This window comes from Brassica oleracea, chromosome C1 (genome assembly GCF_000695525.1).
Source record: "Brassica oleracea var. oleracea cultivar TO1000 chromosome C1, BOL, whole genome shotgun sequence".
In the NCBI taxonomy this organism is placed as follows: Eukaryota; Viridiplantae; Streptophyta; class Magnoliopsida; order Brassicales; family Brassicaceae; genus Brassica; species Brassica oleracea.
The window spans coordinates 40,379,828-40,395,783 of record NC_027748.1 but is presented as its reverse complement, the minus strand read 5'-3'; the positions used below and the strand labels follow the sequence as shown (position 1 = coordinate 40,395,783).

At 38.6% G+C, this 15,956-nt stretch overlaps 2 protein-coding genes across 2 annotated transcripts; both read right to left on the bottom strand.

Moving 5' to 3' along the window:
• Positions 1 to 2,586: 2,586 nt before the first annotated feature.
• Positions 2,587 to 11,366, bottom strand: LOC106331278 (clathrin heavy chain 1-like). Its single transcript, XM_013769954.1, has 30 exons — positions 11,107 to 11,366; positions 10,568 to 10,772; positions 10,125 to 10,213; positions 9,930 to 10,008; positions 9,725 to 9,852; positions 9,527 to 9,625; positions 9,336 to 9,444; positions 9,149 to 9,228; positions 8,838 to 9,065; positions 8,691 to 8,756; positions 8,441 to 8,557; positions 8,141 to 8,338; positions 7,951 to 8,067; positions 7,794 to 7,853; positions 7,556 to 7,642; positions 7,391 to 7,474; positions 7,170 to 7,304; positions 7,018 to 7,080; positions 6,834 to 6,938; positions 6,648 to 6,760; positions 6,304 to 6,556; positions 6,082 to 6,218; positions 5,722 to 6,000; positions 4,634 to 5,636; positions 4,065 to 4,550; positions 3,807 to 3,977; positions 3,551 to 3,736; positions 3,343 to 3,465; positions 3,141 to 3,251; positions 2,587 to 3,053 (listed from the first exon to the last, which is right to left on the bottom strand). Exons 1-30 carry the CDS (start codon positions 11,149 to 11,151, stop codon positions 2,886 to 2,888), a joined length of 5,124 nt encoding a protein of 1,707 aa, XP_013625408.1. The 5' UTR covers positions 11,152 to 11,366; the 3' UTR covers positions 2,587 to 2,885.
• A 1,131-nt stretch (positions 11,367 to 12,497) lies between these two features.
• On the bottom strand, positions 12,498 to 14,554 carry LOC106327134. Its single transcript, XM_013765203.1, has 2 exons — positions 13,680 to 14,554; positions 12,498 to 12,913 (listed from the first exon to the last, which is right to left on the bottom strand). Exons 1-2 carry the CDS (start codon positions 14,481 to 14,483, stop codon positions 12,602 to 12,604), a joined length of 1,116 nt encoding a protein of 371 aa, XP_013620657.1. The 5' UTR covers positions 14,484 to 14,554; the 3' UTR covers positions 12,498 to 12,601.
• Between the last annotated feature and the right edge of the window lie 1,402 nt (positions 14,555 to 15,956).

Sequence of the window (15,956 nt, the reverse complement as noted above, 5' to 3'; positions counted from 1 at the left end):
AAGAAATCGAGCCTCTCGAAGAAGCACCAAGACGACGGAGAAGGCTTCTTGGCCTTCCTTCCAGTCGTTCAAGACGACGGATCGAGTTCACGACGTCGGCGACTTCCTTCCAGTCGTTCTGCCGGAGGTTTCCGCGGCTGAGGTTGACGTAACGGTCTCCCCAGGCCTCGATCAGCGTCGCCGTCGCGTCCTCGCTCCACCAGTCCTCTCGTCCCGGCGGAAGACGGTGGGGATGGGGTTTCGATTGAGTCTCCGGCGTCGTCTCCATCGAGGCTAACGTGCGCGGGGGAGAAGGAGGAGGCGTAGGATAAGAATCTGTGGTGGAGGAGGAGAGGATCTTTTGGTTTGGGGAAATCAGTAGAAGACAGTGGGGTGTTAAAAGAGCAGGAGATCTCCGCTTAACCGAAATTATCATTCGTAACCGGTTTGGTCCGAAACTGGGTCCCATCAGTATTTGTTGTTTTGTCAAAGTTTGTTTAATGCGTAACTAAGGTTAGTGATTTGATTAATTACCTTAATTAGAGTTAATAGACTGATGATCTATATAATGACGGTTTGTGTTTGGTTACTGCTATTGATTGGATGGAATAGGATTGATTAGTCTATTTATTATCATCATAAAACCTACTCAATGTCATGATGAGTAGAATAAATATGGTTATAGGATCATTAAGAAAACTTTGTATTTTTTGTGGGTGCATGAGACATATACGTTAACAAACAGGACGTAGGAGAGTTTGGAAGTGAAGCAATTAAGATGGTGGGGATGTAGTTAAAGGAAAGATATAGGTGAGTATAGGCTAATTGCTAATTAGATTAAGGTAAGAGAGAGATCATCCAAACCAAAACGTTTTAGGTCTTAGACTCTATAGTAGGGTATATGTCTCGTGCCGGCGTGTCTTTGATCATCGTCGACACCCAAAAGTAATTATAATCCTCTTCATATTCATCTCTTGAGCCCCCTAAAAAGAATTCATTTGCTTTTCCTTTTTCTTTTAAAAAGTGTACGGTTAGTTCTATAAAAATACTTTTATCCATTTTCACGTCACTCTAATGCTTAAAAATAAACAAAATCTGTTGTTTTATATTAGATAATTTATTTTCTTAAAATCACTATCCTTACCATGCTTCTGAAAATGCCGGGAGCTTCGTCGGACTTGGAATACGTGCCAATTGTTTAATGCAAGACGCTGTATAATATTATATAGTTGTTGTTGGTGACTTCTGACGTGATTAAAACCAACCCAAGAGTTCATCCTACCAAATCTAACTGCGTATATCAAAAGGAAGGCAAATTGTTAAGAACTGCAATCATGTACCGCTTTGATAAGGCGCAAGTGATCACTGATCAACCTGCGATATATATATATTAGAAATATATATCCCACATCAGGAATTCGAAGGGACATTAAGTAATATATAAAGGGTTAGGGTCAATCCACTAATCACCAATTGGTTTTAAGTTGGAAGCCCATAATTAAACCTGAATCTAACATGGTATCAGGGCCAGGTTCTAAATACCTTAAACTCCTAATTAAAATTAAAAATTAAAATTAACACTTCCGACCGGGTATAAATGTCGTGATTAACCCTTCCAACCGGGTATAAAGGTTGTGTTAAACTCGCTCGACCGAATATAAATGTCCTAAAGTTCCGAGATTTCTAGCCGATAAGAGCCATCATCTCGAGGAGGGGTATTAGAGATATATATCCCACATCGAGAATTCTAATGGACATTAAGTAATATATAAAGGGCTAGGACCAATCCACTAATCACCGATTGGTTTTAAGTTGGAAGTCCATAATTAAACCTGAATCTAACAATATATCAGGAAGGAAAATATCATCATAAGTCGATCATTAAGCCACTGCTGATAAGTTTTATAGAGGAAAAAGTTTAAAATCAAGGGTCAGGTCAGCCTTGAGATCATATAGGCCAAGTCGCATATGTTTTCATGATCAGACAGTTACGTTCTTAGTGTGGGCCAATTCGGAGCCGAAGTATTAACAGGAGGTGATCTCTGCCAGATGATTCAAGTATAATTATAGTTTGCACTCCCTGTTTTAAAAATCTTTCGCTTTTTATAAAAACAACTTTTCACTAATATGAACTTTACAAGTTCGCAAAAAAAAAAAAAACAACAATGGAGGACACATAATTCAGACAGCTTGTGCTGCATTAATGATTCTGGATCCAGATTGTGATGCACAATGTACTATGGCAAGTACTTTCAAAAGCTTCTACCTGGAAAAGACCAGGGTTCATTATGAGCACATAGCTCCTCAAACTACTAGACTTGGACTCCTCCGAGCAATCTAAAAAATCATACTGGTGATTTTGGGTGATGGATCTTATCCCTTTCACCAAATTTAATCTAAGTACTGACTGTTTTCTTCTTCTTCTTTTTTCAAATGGCAGAAATTAGAACAATTGTTTTTTTATCCGACAGTGTAACTTCAAATCTGTAAAGAAAAATAAAACAACCAAGCCAGCAATAAGAGAAATTAAGCCAAAACAAAAACAAAAATTAATTCATAAAACTCAAAAAGGCTATAAAATATCGGAAATTATAAGTGAAAAATAAAAAGCTGGAAAGAAAGAACAACTCATGAGAGAAAGATCAAAGTAAAAAAGACAAGTAGACTAGTTAGGAGTTACATCTCTCCCCCTCAAAAGAAAAATAGTAACATGGCCTTCAACCAAAAATGACTCACCTAAAAACCCCTCAAAGAATATTACAAACGAAAATACGAGTTTATTATCCACACATACACCTATAAAATCAAACAAGGAAACATTCCGACAAATACCACAACGGTAGAGATTGCGCGCGCGACTATGAGTTCTCGATTACTTGAATGGATGGCTTTTGTTTTCGACAGGCTTAGTACCCGCCCATCGGAGGCATTCCATATGGTGGCATTGGAGGCATTCCTGGCATTCCACCCATCGGTGGTGGCGGACCATAACCGCCTCCCATCCCTGGACCTCCTCCCATTCCTGGCATCGGTGGCGCAGGTAGAGCCAATGGCAATAGTTGCGCGTACATGTTCTGTTTTCATAACAAACTCACGGAGTTAGTGTGTTTTTCTTTTCTCTTATTTTTACGCACTTTTGGGATGATGTTTGAGTGTAGTACCTGTTGGGACATAACATCCTTCTCTTCCTGCTCTTTGGCCTTCACTTCTTTCTGTGCCTCTAGCTTGTCCTTGATTAGTTCGTCCACTTTGCCAGAGTATTCTCGGATAAACTGCAATAACAAAAAGGGAGAAAGAGTATTTGATCATATATAGAGTCTACATGGTTACTATCTCGTTTGAGGAATTTTGAGGATTAATCACCTGGAGGAGATACGGGAACGCAAAGTCAATCATGTTGTTGATCCAAGCAAGTTCTAGAGCAACATCTGGTCTGATTAAGTCATAACACACAAAGAGACATGTGGCAAAGCATTCCTTCTTCCCCTGTAATAATAAATAAACGCGACAAGAAAAAAGATTGTTAGTTTGATCCTCTGTTTTACTATGTAATCGTGCTTGAAACACATACCTGTTCAATGAAGTAAACGAGAAGTTGTTCTGCAAGGTCATGGTCGCCGGATTGTGAAGCAGTTTCCATACAGTCCTTGTACATGTTATCTTTCTTCGACAAAGCAATTGATTGCTTCCATCTACCGGCTTTCTTGTAGATATACGCAGCCACACGTCTCATTTCCACAAGCTCGTGTTTCTCAATCTGTTCGCGCCATTCACGTGAAGATTAGTTAGAAATGATATGAAGGAAGATGTAAAAATTTAGTCTTTACCTTCTGAGCGAGGCCTATCTGGTCAAAGCTGTCATGCAAATCGATAGACTCGCGCAACCTGTCATAGTCTTCTTCTTCTACGTATATCTCATTCAGAGCTTCATTTACAGCAGAAACATTGTTGCTCTGAACTGCAACCATGTAGGGCTTGATAAGGCGTAACTGACCAGCCTGAAATCAGGAAATAAATATCATCAGAAATTAATCATTTTAAAACACTGCTGATATGTCTTAAAGGGCCAAGGGTCAGCCTCAAACCTTGCGCATAATATCCACGACACGTGTGTGATCTAACCGCAGAGCAAGCACATTGAGAAGATCGTTGATTATATCAGGGTGCTCTTGCAAGTAGAAGTGAACAGCCTTGTAGTAAAGCTCGACATTCGCAACCTTGGCAACAATGTCTTTGAATTGCATGTGCTCCCATGCTTCAGGAGAGTGGTTCATGACAGTGGTAGCAGCATTATCAAACTCATCATATTGAATGTAAAGATAGGTAAGCTCCTGCCAATGCTGTTGTTCATCACAGGCCCGTATAAGCTTGGGAATATTGAGGCGAGTCGAGAACAACTTGATGTGCTCCATAAGCTTCTCATAACGATATCTGGCATACAGTACACCCAACTCGGTGAAGATCCCCATGTGAGCCCGTTCCAGACCAAGTCCACTCTCCATAAGTGAGATTAATTCGCTGAAGCATCCTCTGTTCTGGTAGAACTCGCTAACTTCTTCCAGGTCATCCACCTATAAGGGAACAAAAAGATTACCCATGAGAAAATAAAATTATGCAAAATGGAATAAAATTTCACCAAGATTAAATTATTCACCTGTATAATAACGTTAAGTCCACATATTTGAGCCAACCGGAATTCCTCTGCATCAACACAAGCAAAGCAGACTTCCTTCCATGTCTTTGCACTGTTTGCTTTCCTTGCAGCATCAACAGCACCTTGGAACTGCTGCAACTTCACAAGTGTAACGGCTAACTTGGCCCAGTTTGAAATGAACGCATATATTATTTTTGCAGCCTCATACAGAGCTTCGTCATACAGGCGATCACCGACAGTTTGTAGGTTCGCAACGTTTGGCATCAGAATAAATTCTTCGATCTCACCCAACCTTTCAATCTTTGCATAAGCATAGATGAGCTCACTATCAACCTTGGGTTCTTTCACCTTCTGTCTAACCATAAGAAGGTATCTGACCAAGTCATCATAGACATTAGCATCTTCAGTAGCACGTATGACCTCCAAGAAATGAGTGGCATCCTCAGCACGGATGAAAGACTCAATTGCATCACTGACTAGTCCATCTCTGAGCTGAGCCTTAGCCACTTGGCTCCAAACGGAATCCTCTTCGACCCGGAAAGCAAATTCAACAGCACGCTCAATGCTTCTGACGTTATCCAACAGTACGTTGACAGCTTGAACATTTAAGTTAAATTTCTTAAAAATCGCAAATGCTTCCTCATATAATTGGGCATCAACCGCCACTTCTCCAACAGCCGGACCATCAAAATTATCCAGCCTGTTAATGTAATCCATAACTCTAGACGGATCTGCCTTGATTGCTGTCAGTATAAGCAGATTTTGCAGATTGAAGTTTCCACTGAAGGCCGAGTTCTGAAGCACAATCTTTTCCAGAAGTTCAATAAGTTCATGCGGCAGATCAGCAGTCATGAATGCTTTAACAGCTGCAGAGACTTGCTCTGGGCTCTTGCTTTCGGGTAAAGCAGTAGACACAACTTGGTCAATAAGTTGTCTTCTATACTCATTTTCTTCCATAAGAACCTTGTCCCAGAGGTCACCATCCATCCTCTCCACTACGTACCTGCAGTTGGAAATCCGTGCATAAGTAAACTACAGAGGAACCACTGTGGAATAAGTAAGAAGTTTGGCTAGCAGTAATCAAATACCTGGCTTGTAACTTGAACAAAGAGTTTTTGTTGGTGACATTGATGAGTTCTTCATCACATTGTCCTCTTCTGTATGCCACAACAGCCAAGGTGGGATCACGTTTCTCGCAGTACTTACCCACAACCTTGGAGTCATAGTACGGGTTGGTGGTCAGGAAATGCTCAGGATTGTTGTTGCTGTCTATGATAATTTTACCCAAGGCATTGTGGACATGCGTATCTTGGCTTCCCTCACTAACTAGATGCTCCAAGAACTGAGTAAGGAGACGGAGTCGATTTCTGACAAGACAAATACATAATAGATCTTTAACAACAGAGGGCAATATGAATGGAAACCAAGATGACTAAAAAGATTCATACCTCTTCTCACATTCCTCAACAAGGGGTTCAACTGGAAGCAACGAACGAACAGAGAGAATGAGGCCTTTTATAAAATCTTCAGGGCATTCGTCATCAAGCAACTGCCCCACAACTAAGGGAGCATTCCCAGGGTTGACCTGCAAAATATATCACATTATACTTATTTAATGCTAAAAATGCCAACCTTCTACACACTAACAGTAGCCTCCAGAAACTCTATACCTTTTGAACGTAACCTTCAATGTAACGAAGCATGTTGTTTGTGTACAGGTAATGAGTAAGATCAGGTACAAAGCCAAAACGGTCGCAGACATTTATCAAAGGTCGGGCATCAGGAAGCTTAGCTTCCATCAAAAAGTTCTTCGTCTTTTCAGCATCATAAAAATTAGACTCTCTAGTGACCCGCTCGGCCTCCTTTATTTGACCAGTCTTGGCAGCTGCTTCAATGTACTTGAAGTGAATCTCAGGATCCTCACTATCGCACCGAAGGAAAACATTGTTTATCATCAGAATAGAGAGACAAAGAATGTGCTTATTTAGAGAAATAACAGCATCTGATACATCACCTCATACTCAAATATGAACCTAGGAAAAAGTATAGCCCTTCATACGATTTAAACTGTTCAAAGAGTTTAATGCATGCATCAACGCCAAGTTGCTCACAGTACTCCTTGCAAGCCTGCAATGATATTGACACGTCAGTGTCACATTAAAAATAAAAAGTCCATATCATACCACAACACAGTACTTACCTGAACGATTATCTGAAGGTTGCCTCTCAAGTTGACCAGCAGAAGATCCTTCATGCACTCCATAGCCCACTCGCTAGAAAGAGTACCGAAAAACTCGACAAGAGCCTGCATATTGAACAGAGAAAGATTCAGCAACTAGACAATCCAGGATTTTAGCAACTCAAATTTAGTTCAGATGTATTACCTGCGGCTCAATAGCATGTGTGTTCACAATTACACGTTTAATATCAGGCAACTCTGAGTAATGCTGCACAGTGCAAAAAGAAAAAAGTTAAGAGTTACAAAGAAAAAGAAATACATCTATCAGGCTAACAAAAAGAGTAAACATTGACCAACCTTTAAAGATTGGATATAAAGTCCAGCCTTTTCACAAAGCTGAGCAACACGAGGGCGGTCATAGTGGCTGAACATCCCATTTGCTAAAATTGCATCAGCCACATTGGGAAAGGTTACCAAATTGATCTCCAGAACCTGAGTTGAAAGTGGAGTACAAGGTCTCAGAAAGGAAGATGAATAGTGAAAGCACAGACAGACGCAAGATGGCAACTATTTTCAACCTTAGTTTGCAGAAAAGCATGCTCAGGTAAATTTGGTTTCAGAACATCCAGAAGGAAAGCAGTCGCTTCACGGATCAGATTCCTCTGTATATGCACAAGTACATTAGCAGATGATAATTCTTTTGTAATGAACTGTGAATATTATTGTATACACTATTTACCGACCTGAAGGAAAAGATCAGTAATGGTGTTGTAGTCAACTGGACAACCTCCTTCCATTTGGGACATCATTAAAGCGAAATTTACTGCTCCCTGCATAATAAACAAAAACATGTTAATATTAATCAACAAAAGTTACTGGATTCGTGACTCTCCTTGTGCTACGCAACGCAGCAAGCATCCAGTAAACCAGTCTTTCCAAAGTTTAATATGTCGCAAGTATCAAAAAATGCACCAAACTAACCTGAGGATCCGTACGGAGTATTGTTTGCAGAAGAAACATGTAATCAGGTGTGTAGCCAACCTAAAGTCACAATATGAAAAAATGGTACGTTGTTAGCACATTTAACTTCCGGGTAACCATAACAGGGGAAGGGCAAACTTTTAAACTTATCGTCTACCTGCTTTGAGTAAATCAGTATTTTGTCAAACTCCCTTCGCTCTGCAAAAGCTGCTACGACTTTTGGAGTAGCTCGAGCTTTGATGTATATTTTCAGAGCCAGGTCATTATCCACAGTCTGGAACAGAAAAAATTATGGTTACAACATGCTAAAGGAGGCATTAAAGGACAATGGTCAATTTTATAATTACCTTGACAAGGTCTCCAAGTTCTTCACTGCATTCTAACTTATCCTCTGCCAACCAGTTTTCCAAAAGATTCTTCTTGTTTTGATTCACAACAAGCCGGGATAGTTCCAAAGACTCGTATGAATTGAGTTTCCCTCTAGTCAAAAGGGTCCCAAAATACTGTAACAGGGGAGGAGTTTGCCCTGCTTGTACAGGAACACTCTGCAAAATTGAATAGTGCGATGTTATAGTTTTAGATTGCTAGTTACACCTACCACATAGCATGTTCGCAGAGGGGTACTTGCTTGAATATGGAACAAATACCTGGAACTTAGCCACCGTATCAGGTGTTCGTAGAATCCCCTGAGGAGATTCAGCAGCAAGTTCAGCAGCCTCCTTGTACTTTGTTTGAGCAAATAACTCTTGGAACCTCTGGACAACCTGCGACATCCAAACTGAATATGAGAAAATTTCACACCAACGACTGACTATCATATTAGTCCAGCTGGCGTTCGTTAACTATAATTACTTCAGCAGGAGAACAGATCAACACGTCTGAACCAAGGTAACATACCAGATTTTCCGCACCAGGGAGGTTTCCTCTTTTAGCCAGATTGACAGCAAGTTCCAAATTGTTCAACTGTTATACATAAGAGTTATTAAAATCTCAAGTTGAAATAGATAGAGTGTATCGAGAAAAACTGAAAAAGGTTAAACATACTTGACCGCTAATAAATGGTATTATCGTAGCCTCGTTTACTGTAGCCAAAAGAACTTGTCCTCGCCTATTAATGGCATAGAAACCCCCGACCGAAGAAGCTTCAGAAGTCAAGAAAATTGGGTCTGGACTAATCCGATTTCTGTAGATAGCAGAAGCCGTCTCTAGATCGTATACAAACAACAGGCCAAGCTTGGTTATGACATATATCAAGTTAAATTTGTGTGAGACCTGTCGGGAAAAAGAGAAAACGGTGTCATGATTTTTCAACAGAAGCTACGGAAGTTAATTGAACTTGTAATGCAACTACAAACCTGCATGGCTACTGGAAAATCATCCGCAAAATCCGGGGGGAAAAAGAGATCTGCCTGCTTCTTTGAGAATGATGGTTTTCCTGCAAAAAAAAAATTACCCACCTTTGGACATCAGATGATTACCAACTAAAATGTAGCCAAAGATGCTAAATAACCATGAAAATATTGAGCAGTTGAGGAAGTTAACCTGGTTGTGCACCAAGCTCAATGACATGCAACTTTGATGTTATCTGCCCAGCATTAAAGCTCTTGCTTGCAAAGGATATAAGAATAGAAGGATTCTCATTCCCAGGGACCTGTCATTAATAATGTTGATTGTCATACTAAAGTTCAAGATTAGACCACGGAGTGAACTCACAACGGAACCACATAGTTAACCTTAAACTGAGCAAATGAAGCAGCATGCGCTTCAAGGGCCTGGCTCCGCTGTTGATTTACAGAGAATAGCTGCATATTCCCTTTTACCAATTGTGGTCTCTACATAAGGTGATATTGAAAAGAGCCAGTCAAGAATATATGCAATGAAAGCCATTATGATGTCTTTATTTGACCTTATATGTGGCGCAGAAAACCTACCTCAGGAGAGCCAGGAGAAATTCCAATCAACACCAACCACTTCTCATCAGGAGAGCACTTATAGTTAATAATTTGATTGTTTGCCAAATTGGCCGTTCTATCAAACATCTTAACTGGCTCAGAATCACCTGGAAATATCGGAGCAAATTTAGAAACTACATATACACGATACTAAGAAGATAACAAGAAACTAAGGATTTAAAACCTTCAATCGACCAATGATACAAGGAAGTTTGTGTGACCAGCCCCAACATCTTTGGTGTAATCCATTTCCAAAAAACAACCTGTAAAACATGGGTGGTTAATATCCGAAAATAAAATTCAGACCACCAAAGTCAAACTCTGATGAAGTGTACAACATGAAAGATAATCAAGTAACAAACAAGTTTTCTTCGATCACCTGCTCAGGCATCTGATGTGATTTCAACTTTGCTTTTGCTTCGATGTTAAATATCTGAAGATGATCCTGAGTGGTTCCTGGAACTTGAGCTATATACAAATTAAAGATAGAAGTGAGTAACAAAGGAAGAAATAAGTAATAACCAATGTAAGGAAACATCCACTACAATAGGCTTGAGAAACATACTATCTTTCTCATGTCCAGAACAATAACATAGGATCGAAACATATGAGTGTAGGTACTTTTCCATACTGAATTAATAAAATCGGTTTTCTAACAAATGATGCATCACAACGGGCGTGCACTAATTCAAAAGCACCCAATCCGTAATAGATAGCATATTATGTTAACAAAATGAAGTATGAGTTATCAATGATTTCACAAGAAAAACTTCAAAAAGTTACTATTCTAGGTGCACGGTTAAGAAATAGAAGGAAAAAGACCTTTCAAGGCAAGGATCCTGGAGTTTGGGTTCATAAGAGCAGAATCAGCAGTAATGGGTCTCCTTAGAGGCTGCATCGGCATGTTCATATCAATAATCACGACGCTGTTCTGCGGCGCCGTCTCTCGTACACATATGTACTTGTCAGACTCCATAGTGACATTCGTAAACGTGATGAATTGCTGGTTGATCCCAATGCTCGGAAGCTGTAAACAAAAAAAAAAATCATCATGTCGCATAGTTCATGAACTTAGTCACGAGATCCGAGTGAATCACCACACAGGACTACACAAAAACTTCGAAATCGGGGCTCGATACATTGAGTTAACACAGATCTGAGCTTATGCTAAGAGATCAATCCAGAACAAAATTGACTTATACGGAAACGATCGAGTAGAATTCAAATAGAATCAATCGTAGAACAGTCTGAGCAGAACCAAATCAGAGTCTGAAGCTATAGAAACATGCTAATCGTCCAGCTCGATTCCAAGAGATATGCATAAAGTTTCTATAAATGGAGACGGAGAAGGAAGAGCTCACCGTTAGGACCTCCTTCATCGTGATTGGGGCGTTTGCTGCCGCCATGATTTGACCTCAGATCGCGCCGGTGGCAGAATCAGATCCAAGGCCGGGAAGAGACCGTTAACGGTCAGGAGAGAGAGAGGAGCGATGCGAGAGAGGATTTGAAATCGCTGCCAGATCTGAGGCAAGTGGACGAGAAAGGTGATGAAGGAGAGAGATACTTTTTTTTTTGCCTTTGGTAGTGAGAAATGACGAACAGCGATCTAATCTAGTCACTCGTCGAATATAATGGGGAGAATCAAAAGGAGACGACGTGCTGTTTTGCAAATCAACGAGTCGGGTCGGGTTTGATCTGGACAATCAACGGGTCGGTTTTTTGTAAAAAAACAAATTCCCAAGATAACATTTTTAATTTATCTTCACAAAAATAGCTTTTAACGAATAAAATTAACAAAATAAGTTTTATTAAAAAGTGACAATACATTTTTACCCTAAGATTAAAATTTAGGGTTTACAGTTAAAGAGTAGAATTTTGGAGATAGATTTTAAATTTTAAAAAATAAATATTAAAAACTTTAAATATAAAACAATTTTGGTCATTTTCTTATTCAAAACCATTTTGCGACAAAAATTTAAAAATAACTATTCGAGAGAATTATCCATAAAAAAATATAATGCCTCTTGGAATTTTATGCGGATGTTTTGATTTTATGGTCGAGAAATATAAATGGAAGAATATATAACGCTTTGTGTGATTCTCTTAGCCACACAAGGCAGTATCTCAAACTTCTCATTCCAGGTTATTATAACCAAATCTATATGTGTTACTAATCACAGATAGAAAAAAGGGAGGAGTTGAACCGAATTAAACCGGGATGGTGACTATTTGCATGAGCATGGAGGGGTACCGAGTATGGAGTGGATTTGAAGCTTGGTAGGAATGTGTATTTGGTAGATATATAAATTGATTGAGTCGTGGAAAGAATTGGTAAGATATTGTTTTCAATACTTTACATTTCTGTATTCATCTATATGACCAGTATTCACATGTACACTACTACTACAGCCACCCAAAAAGCGAACCCAATGCACTGGCATGAGATTCCACAGGCATGGTTTTAATTAGCTGATCATATGCCTCTTTATGCTTTCATGACCAGCTAACAAAGTAACAAGAGGCCACAATGTAATGTTCAATTCCCTTTAACTCGAAATACCTTAAGCTGTTCTTGACATACTAAAGCAGACATGGTCTCCAAATTATTCAAGACATTCTAACTTATCATCCTCGGCCAATCAGTTTTCCAAAAAAAAGTTTCAGTAGTCTAATTTTTCAAGTAATTGTTTTTTTGGTTTAATTTGGACATCGAGTCATTGTTGTAACCAAAAATTTTGATGAACGTTCTTCTTTTTTAAATCACTCAGAATTTATGGAATAATAGACGTAACAAGAAGACTTGGCCCAAGTCCCATTTCGAAATAAACAAATTAAACAACAATTCTTAAGAAAATTCTAAGGTTTGATTCTGTATCTGTCAAGTGGATCCTTGAAGAAGAGACGCTCAAGGTATACTCTCCATGCGTAATCCTCAAAGCAAAAAGACTTAAATCCCTTTCTCTCATCACTTCTTGATACTCCTTCCTCCTCTTCTGCGTACTCTTCTTCTTTGTCGCCGTCACTGATATCTCTCAGTGGCGAAACCATAGAGTCCATGGGAAGTGTAAGCATCAATGTCATTGTTACAGACTTTCTTGGATCGTCAAGTTTTCCTGAGCACACCACCGGTCGATATCTCACTCTTTTGAGCTCTCCATTTCTCCAAACCTACAAATTTTCAAATTGTTTAGGTTTAAATTTAAAACTAGTTAGACTATGCATATCATAGAAAGCTTCGGACCATAAAGTCTCATAGTCCTTTGGTATCAACAATCACACACATAAAACTCAAAACTTGGTATGTCGTCCCTACAAGTTTCATGCGTTCAACCAGTTGAGTTACAAACTGTCAACGTATAAACTGAGCTTTATAGTTAACCTAGAAATAAAAATTCATTTTCACTAGTATTTAATTTTGAATTTTCTAAAAAAAAATAAAAGATGAGAAACTGTTAAATTTTATAGGGAAATTTGTTGATTTTTTGGACAATTGCTGCAATGTAGGGAAATGAATGTGGTTTTATTTTAAATGGAGAATTTTCAAATTCATATTTTCTTTCCCAAAGCCATTAAAAATCTGCCACAAATGAAAACACATTCCCATATAATCCAATAAAACACCCCGTAAATCTCGCCCGATCCTGCTCCACAATTATTTGCTGTTGTCAACAGTCAGTATGGGAAATATCAATATTTCTAACTCTTTTTGATCAATGCGTGGAAAAAAAACATTTATTATTTTTTTTTAACTTAAAAAAAACATTTATTTTGAAAAGGACATGCATGTGTGTTACTGTTATCTGATTGACATAAAATAATTCGAAGCAGGGATAAAGTTTCATACCATCACAGAGTTGATAATGCGATAATAAAACTGATTAAAATTGCTAACCACTTTTAATTACGATCATTAAAAATAGAGGGATAGACTAACCTGAGCAATGTCACCTAGCGTCACAAGAACCGAGTCAACTCGAGGGGATACAGACACCCAGCCAGACTCGGACAGCAAACAATACTTCTGTTCCCTTATCTGGTACTGTAAGCAGACAACAAACGGATAAAACCCGTTGGTTATCGCCGGTTTATCATCCGGAACATCTTGGTTAAGCCACATCATAGTACTAAACCGGGTCGACTCATCTCCAAACGGGTTCTTGAACCCTAACGCGCTCGCCAGCATCTCTACCGTCTTCAGCCCAACTTTCTCGAGACACCGAGTGAATTCGCACAGTGAACTTAGCTTTAACTCGCCCGACTCGGTTGCACAGTCCGCGTCTAAGCAAAACGACGGCGTTTCAGCGTCAGCTTCGTAGCCAAGTGGCCAGTTCTTTGGAAAGGTTGTTTCCTTTTCCTCCTCGCTTAGCTCTAAGAGCGAGAGAGCTTCGGACTCGGCAGCTTCAGCGAGTCCAGAAGGGAGGATAGTATCCGAGTCAGCGAGTTGGAAGTAGCCGAACTCTGTAGCGGCGGAGATAAGATCGCCGCAGCTCTCGGCGGAGAAAGTTACTGTCGGTAGAGATGCAGCGGTTGAGGATAGGACGGAGGAGCGGCGGTTAGGGAGTGAGAGATTAGGAGGGAGACGGTTGAAGAGGCGGGAGAGAGCGTCGGCTGCTGTCTCCGACTTGGTGCTTGTGTTGGGATGTGCGCATGATGGAGTTGGTGGAGGCGCCGCCGTGGCTCCACCGTTGATGTTTGGAAGTTGGTGGTGGTGGTTCAGGTGGGCCGAAGAGGAAGCCATTTTAATATATCGATGCGACGTTGAAAGAGAGGCAGCTTAAATGATGATGCAAGTGAGTACAAGAGAGAGAGTATTTGTTAAAACATATGTAGACCCTTGCGTGTACGCATGGAGTATATAAGACTTCACTCACACGTGTGAGTGTGTGTTTACTTTAACCTAATTTTGTAGATTTGATTTAAGATCGTACCAAATAAAATAAACTTGGCGAATAAATCAGCCGAATGTTTAATTGATTGATTAAGCCAGAACAAATGGATTAACTATAAAATTGCAAAAGGATAGAATTATTTTACATACGTCTTATATATTAAAACAGAAGTAACAACCTTGATTCATGTTTATTTTTTTTTTAAATGAATTCTTCGTCACAACCTTGATTCATGTGTGTTTAAAAATAAAAAATGAACTCTTCCTAAAAAAAAGTCCAACTTCATTTATTCTTTAATAACATTTATGTTTTACTAAATCACTATATTTGATACTATAATAACTACCTACTCCTACAAACAGATTCAGTTAAGAAACATATATTTGCATCATTAATGATTCACGTACGATGCATATCTGTGTTTAAAAATATGCTTATATGGAACCTAACATTTTTTTCTAACTAAATCATTTTACCCGGTTTGGTTTATACAAGTTAATAAAAAAAATCACAACCGGAATAACCAGTTCTGACCATCATTTCTGATACATGATTAGATTGTTTTAATGTTTTTAAATCCGACCCGAACATTAAACCAGATGAACTTCTGAGTCATCAGATCATCGGATCGACCGCCGGTGATCGGCAGATAATATATAAATTAATTGTATTATATAATAATATGTTAGCTATGAAAATAAATATATAGAAACTAAGGTTAAGTATTTTATATAATATTTATATAAAACATTTAATATCTAATCTTATCATTTAAATTTTGGGTCTACCAGAAATTTTTATTAGACTATCAATAATTGGATTTAAACAATAGATAATCCATTGGATTTATAGATAGTATAAATTAAATAGATATAATTTAATGTTATAATATTATACTTCTATATGCTAAATATTTAAATATTATATTTGTCTTGGGTTACCACACATATGGACCCATGACAATTGTACATGAAGCCATGGGTTAGAGCCGGCTCTGAGAAGAAGATACAAATACATGTGAAAGTTTGAAACAATCTATTCAATGAAAAAAATATACAGTAAACTTATTATGTTTTAAAAATTGATATATACCAATTTAAAATTAAAAACAAAATATTTATACAAAAATAAATAAAAACAAAAATCTGCGCGGTTGCACGGATCGAGATCTAGTGGTAACTTGTAAGAGAAGAGGAACATTTTTGTATAAATTTTCATTTCGCTAAAAACACATTTTCATATTTGTTTACTAATCATACGCCATCGTTAAATGAATAAATATAGGGAGAATTGCCAAGTGTGACTCAAAACTTGGAGTCAAA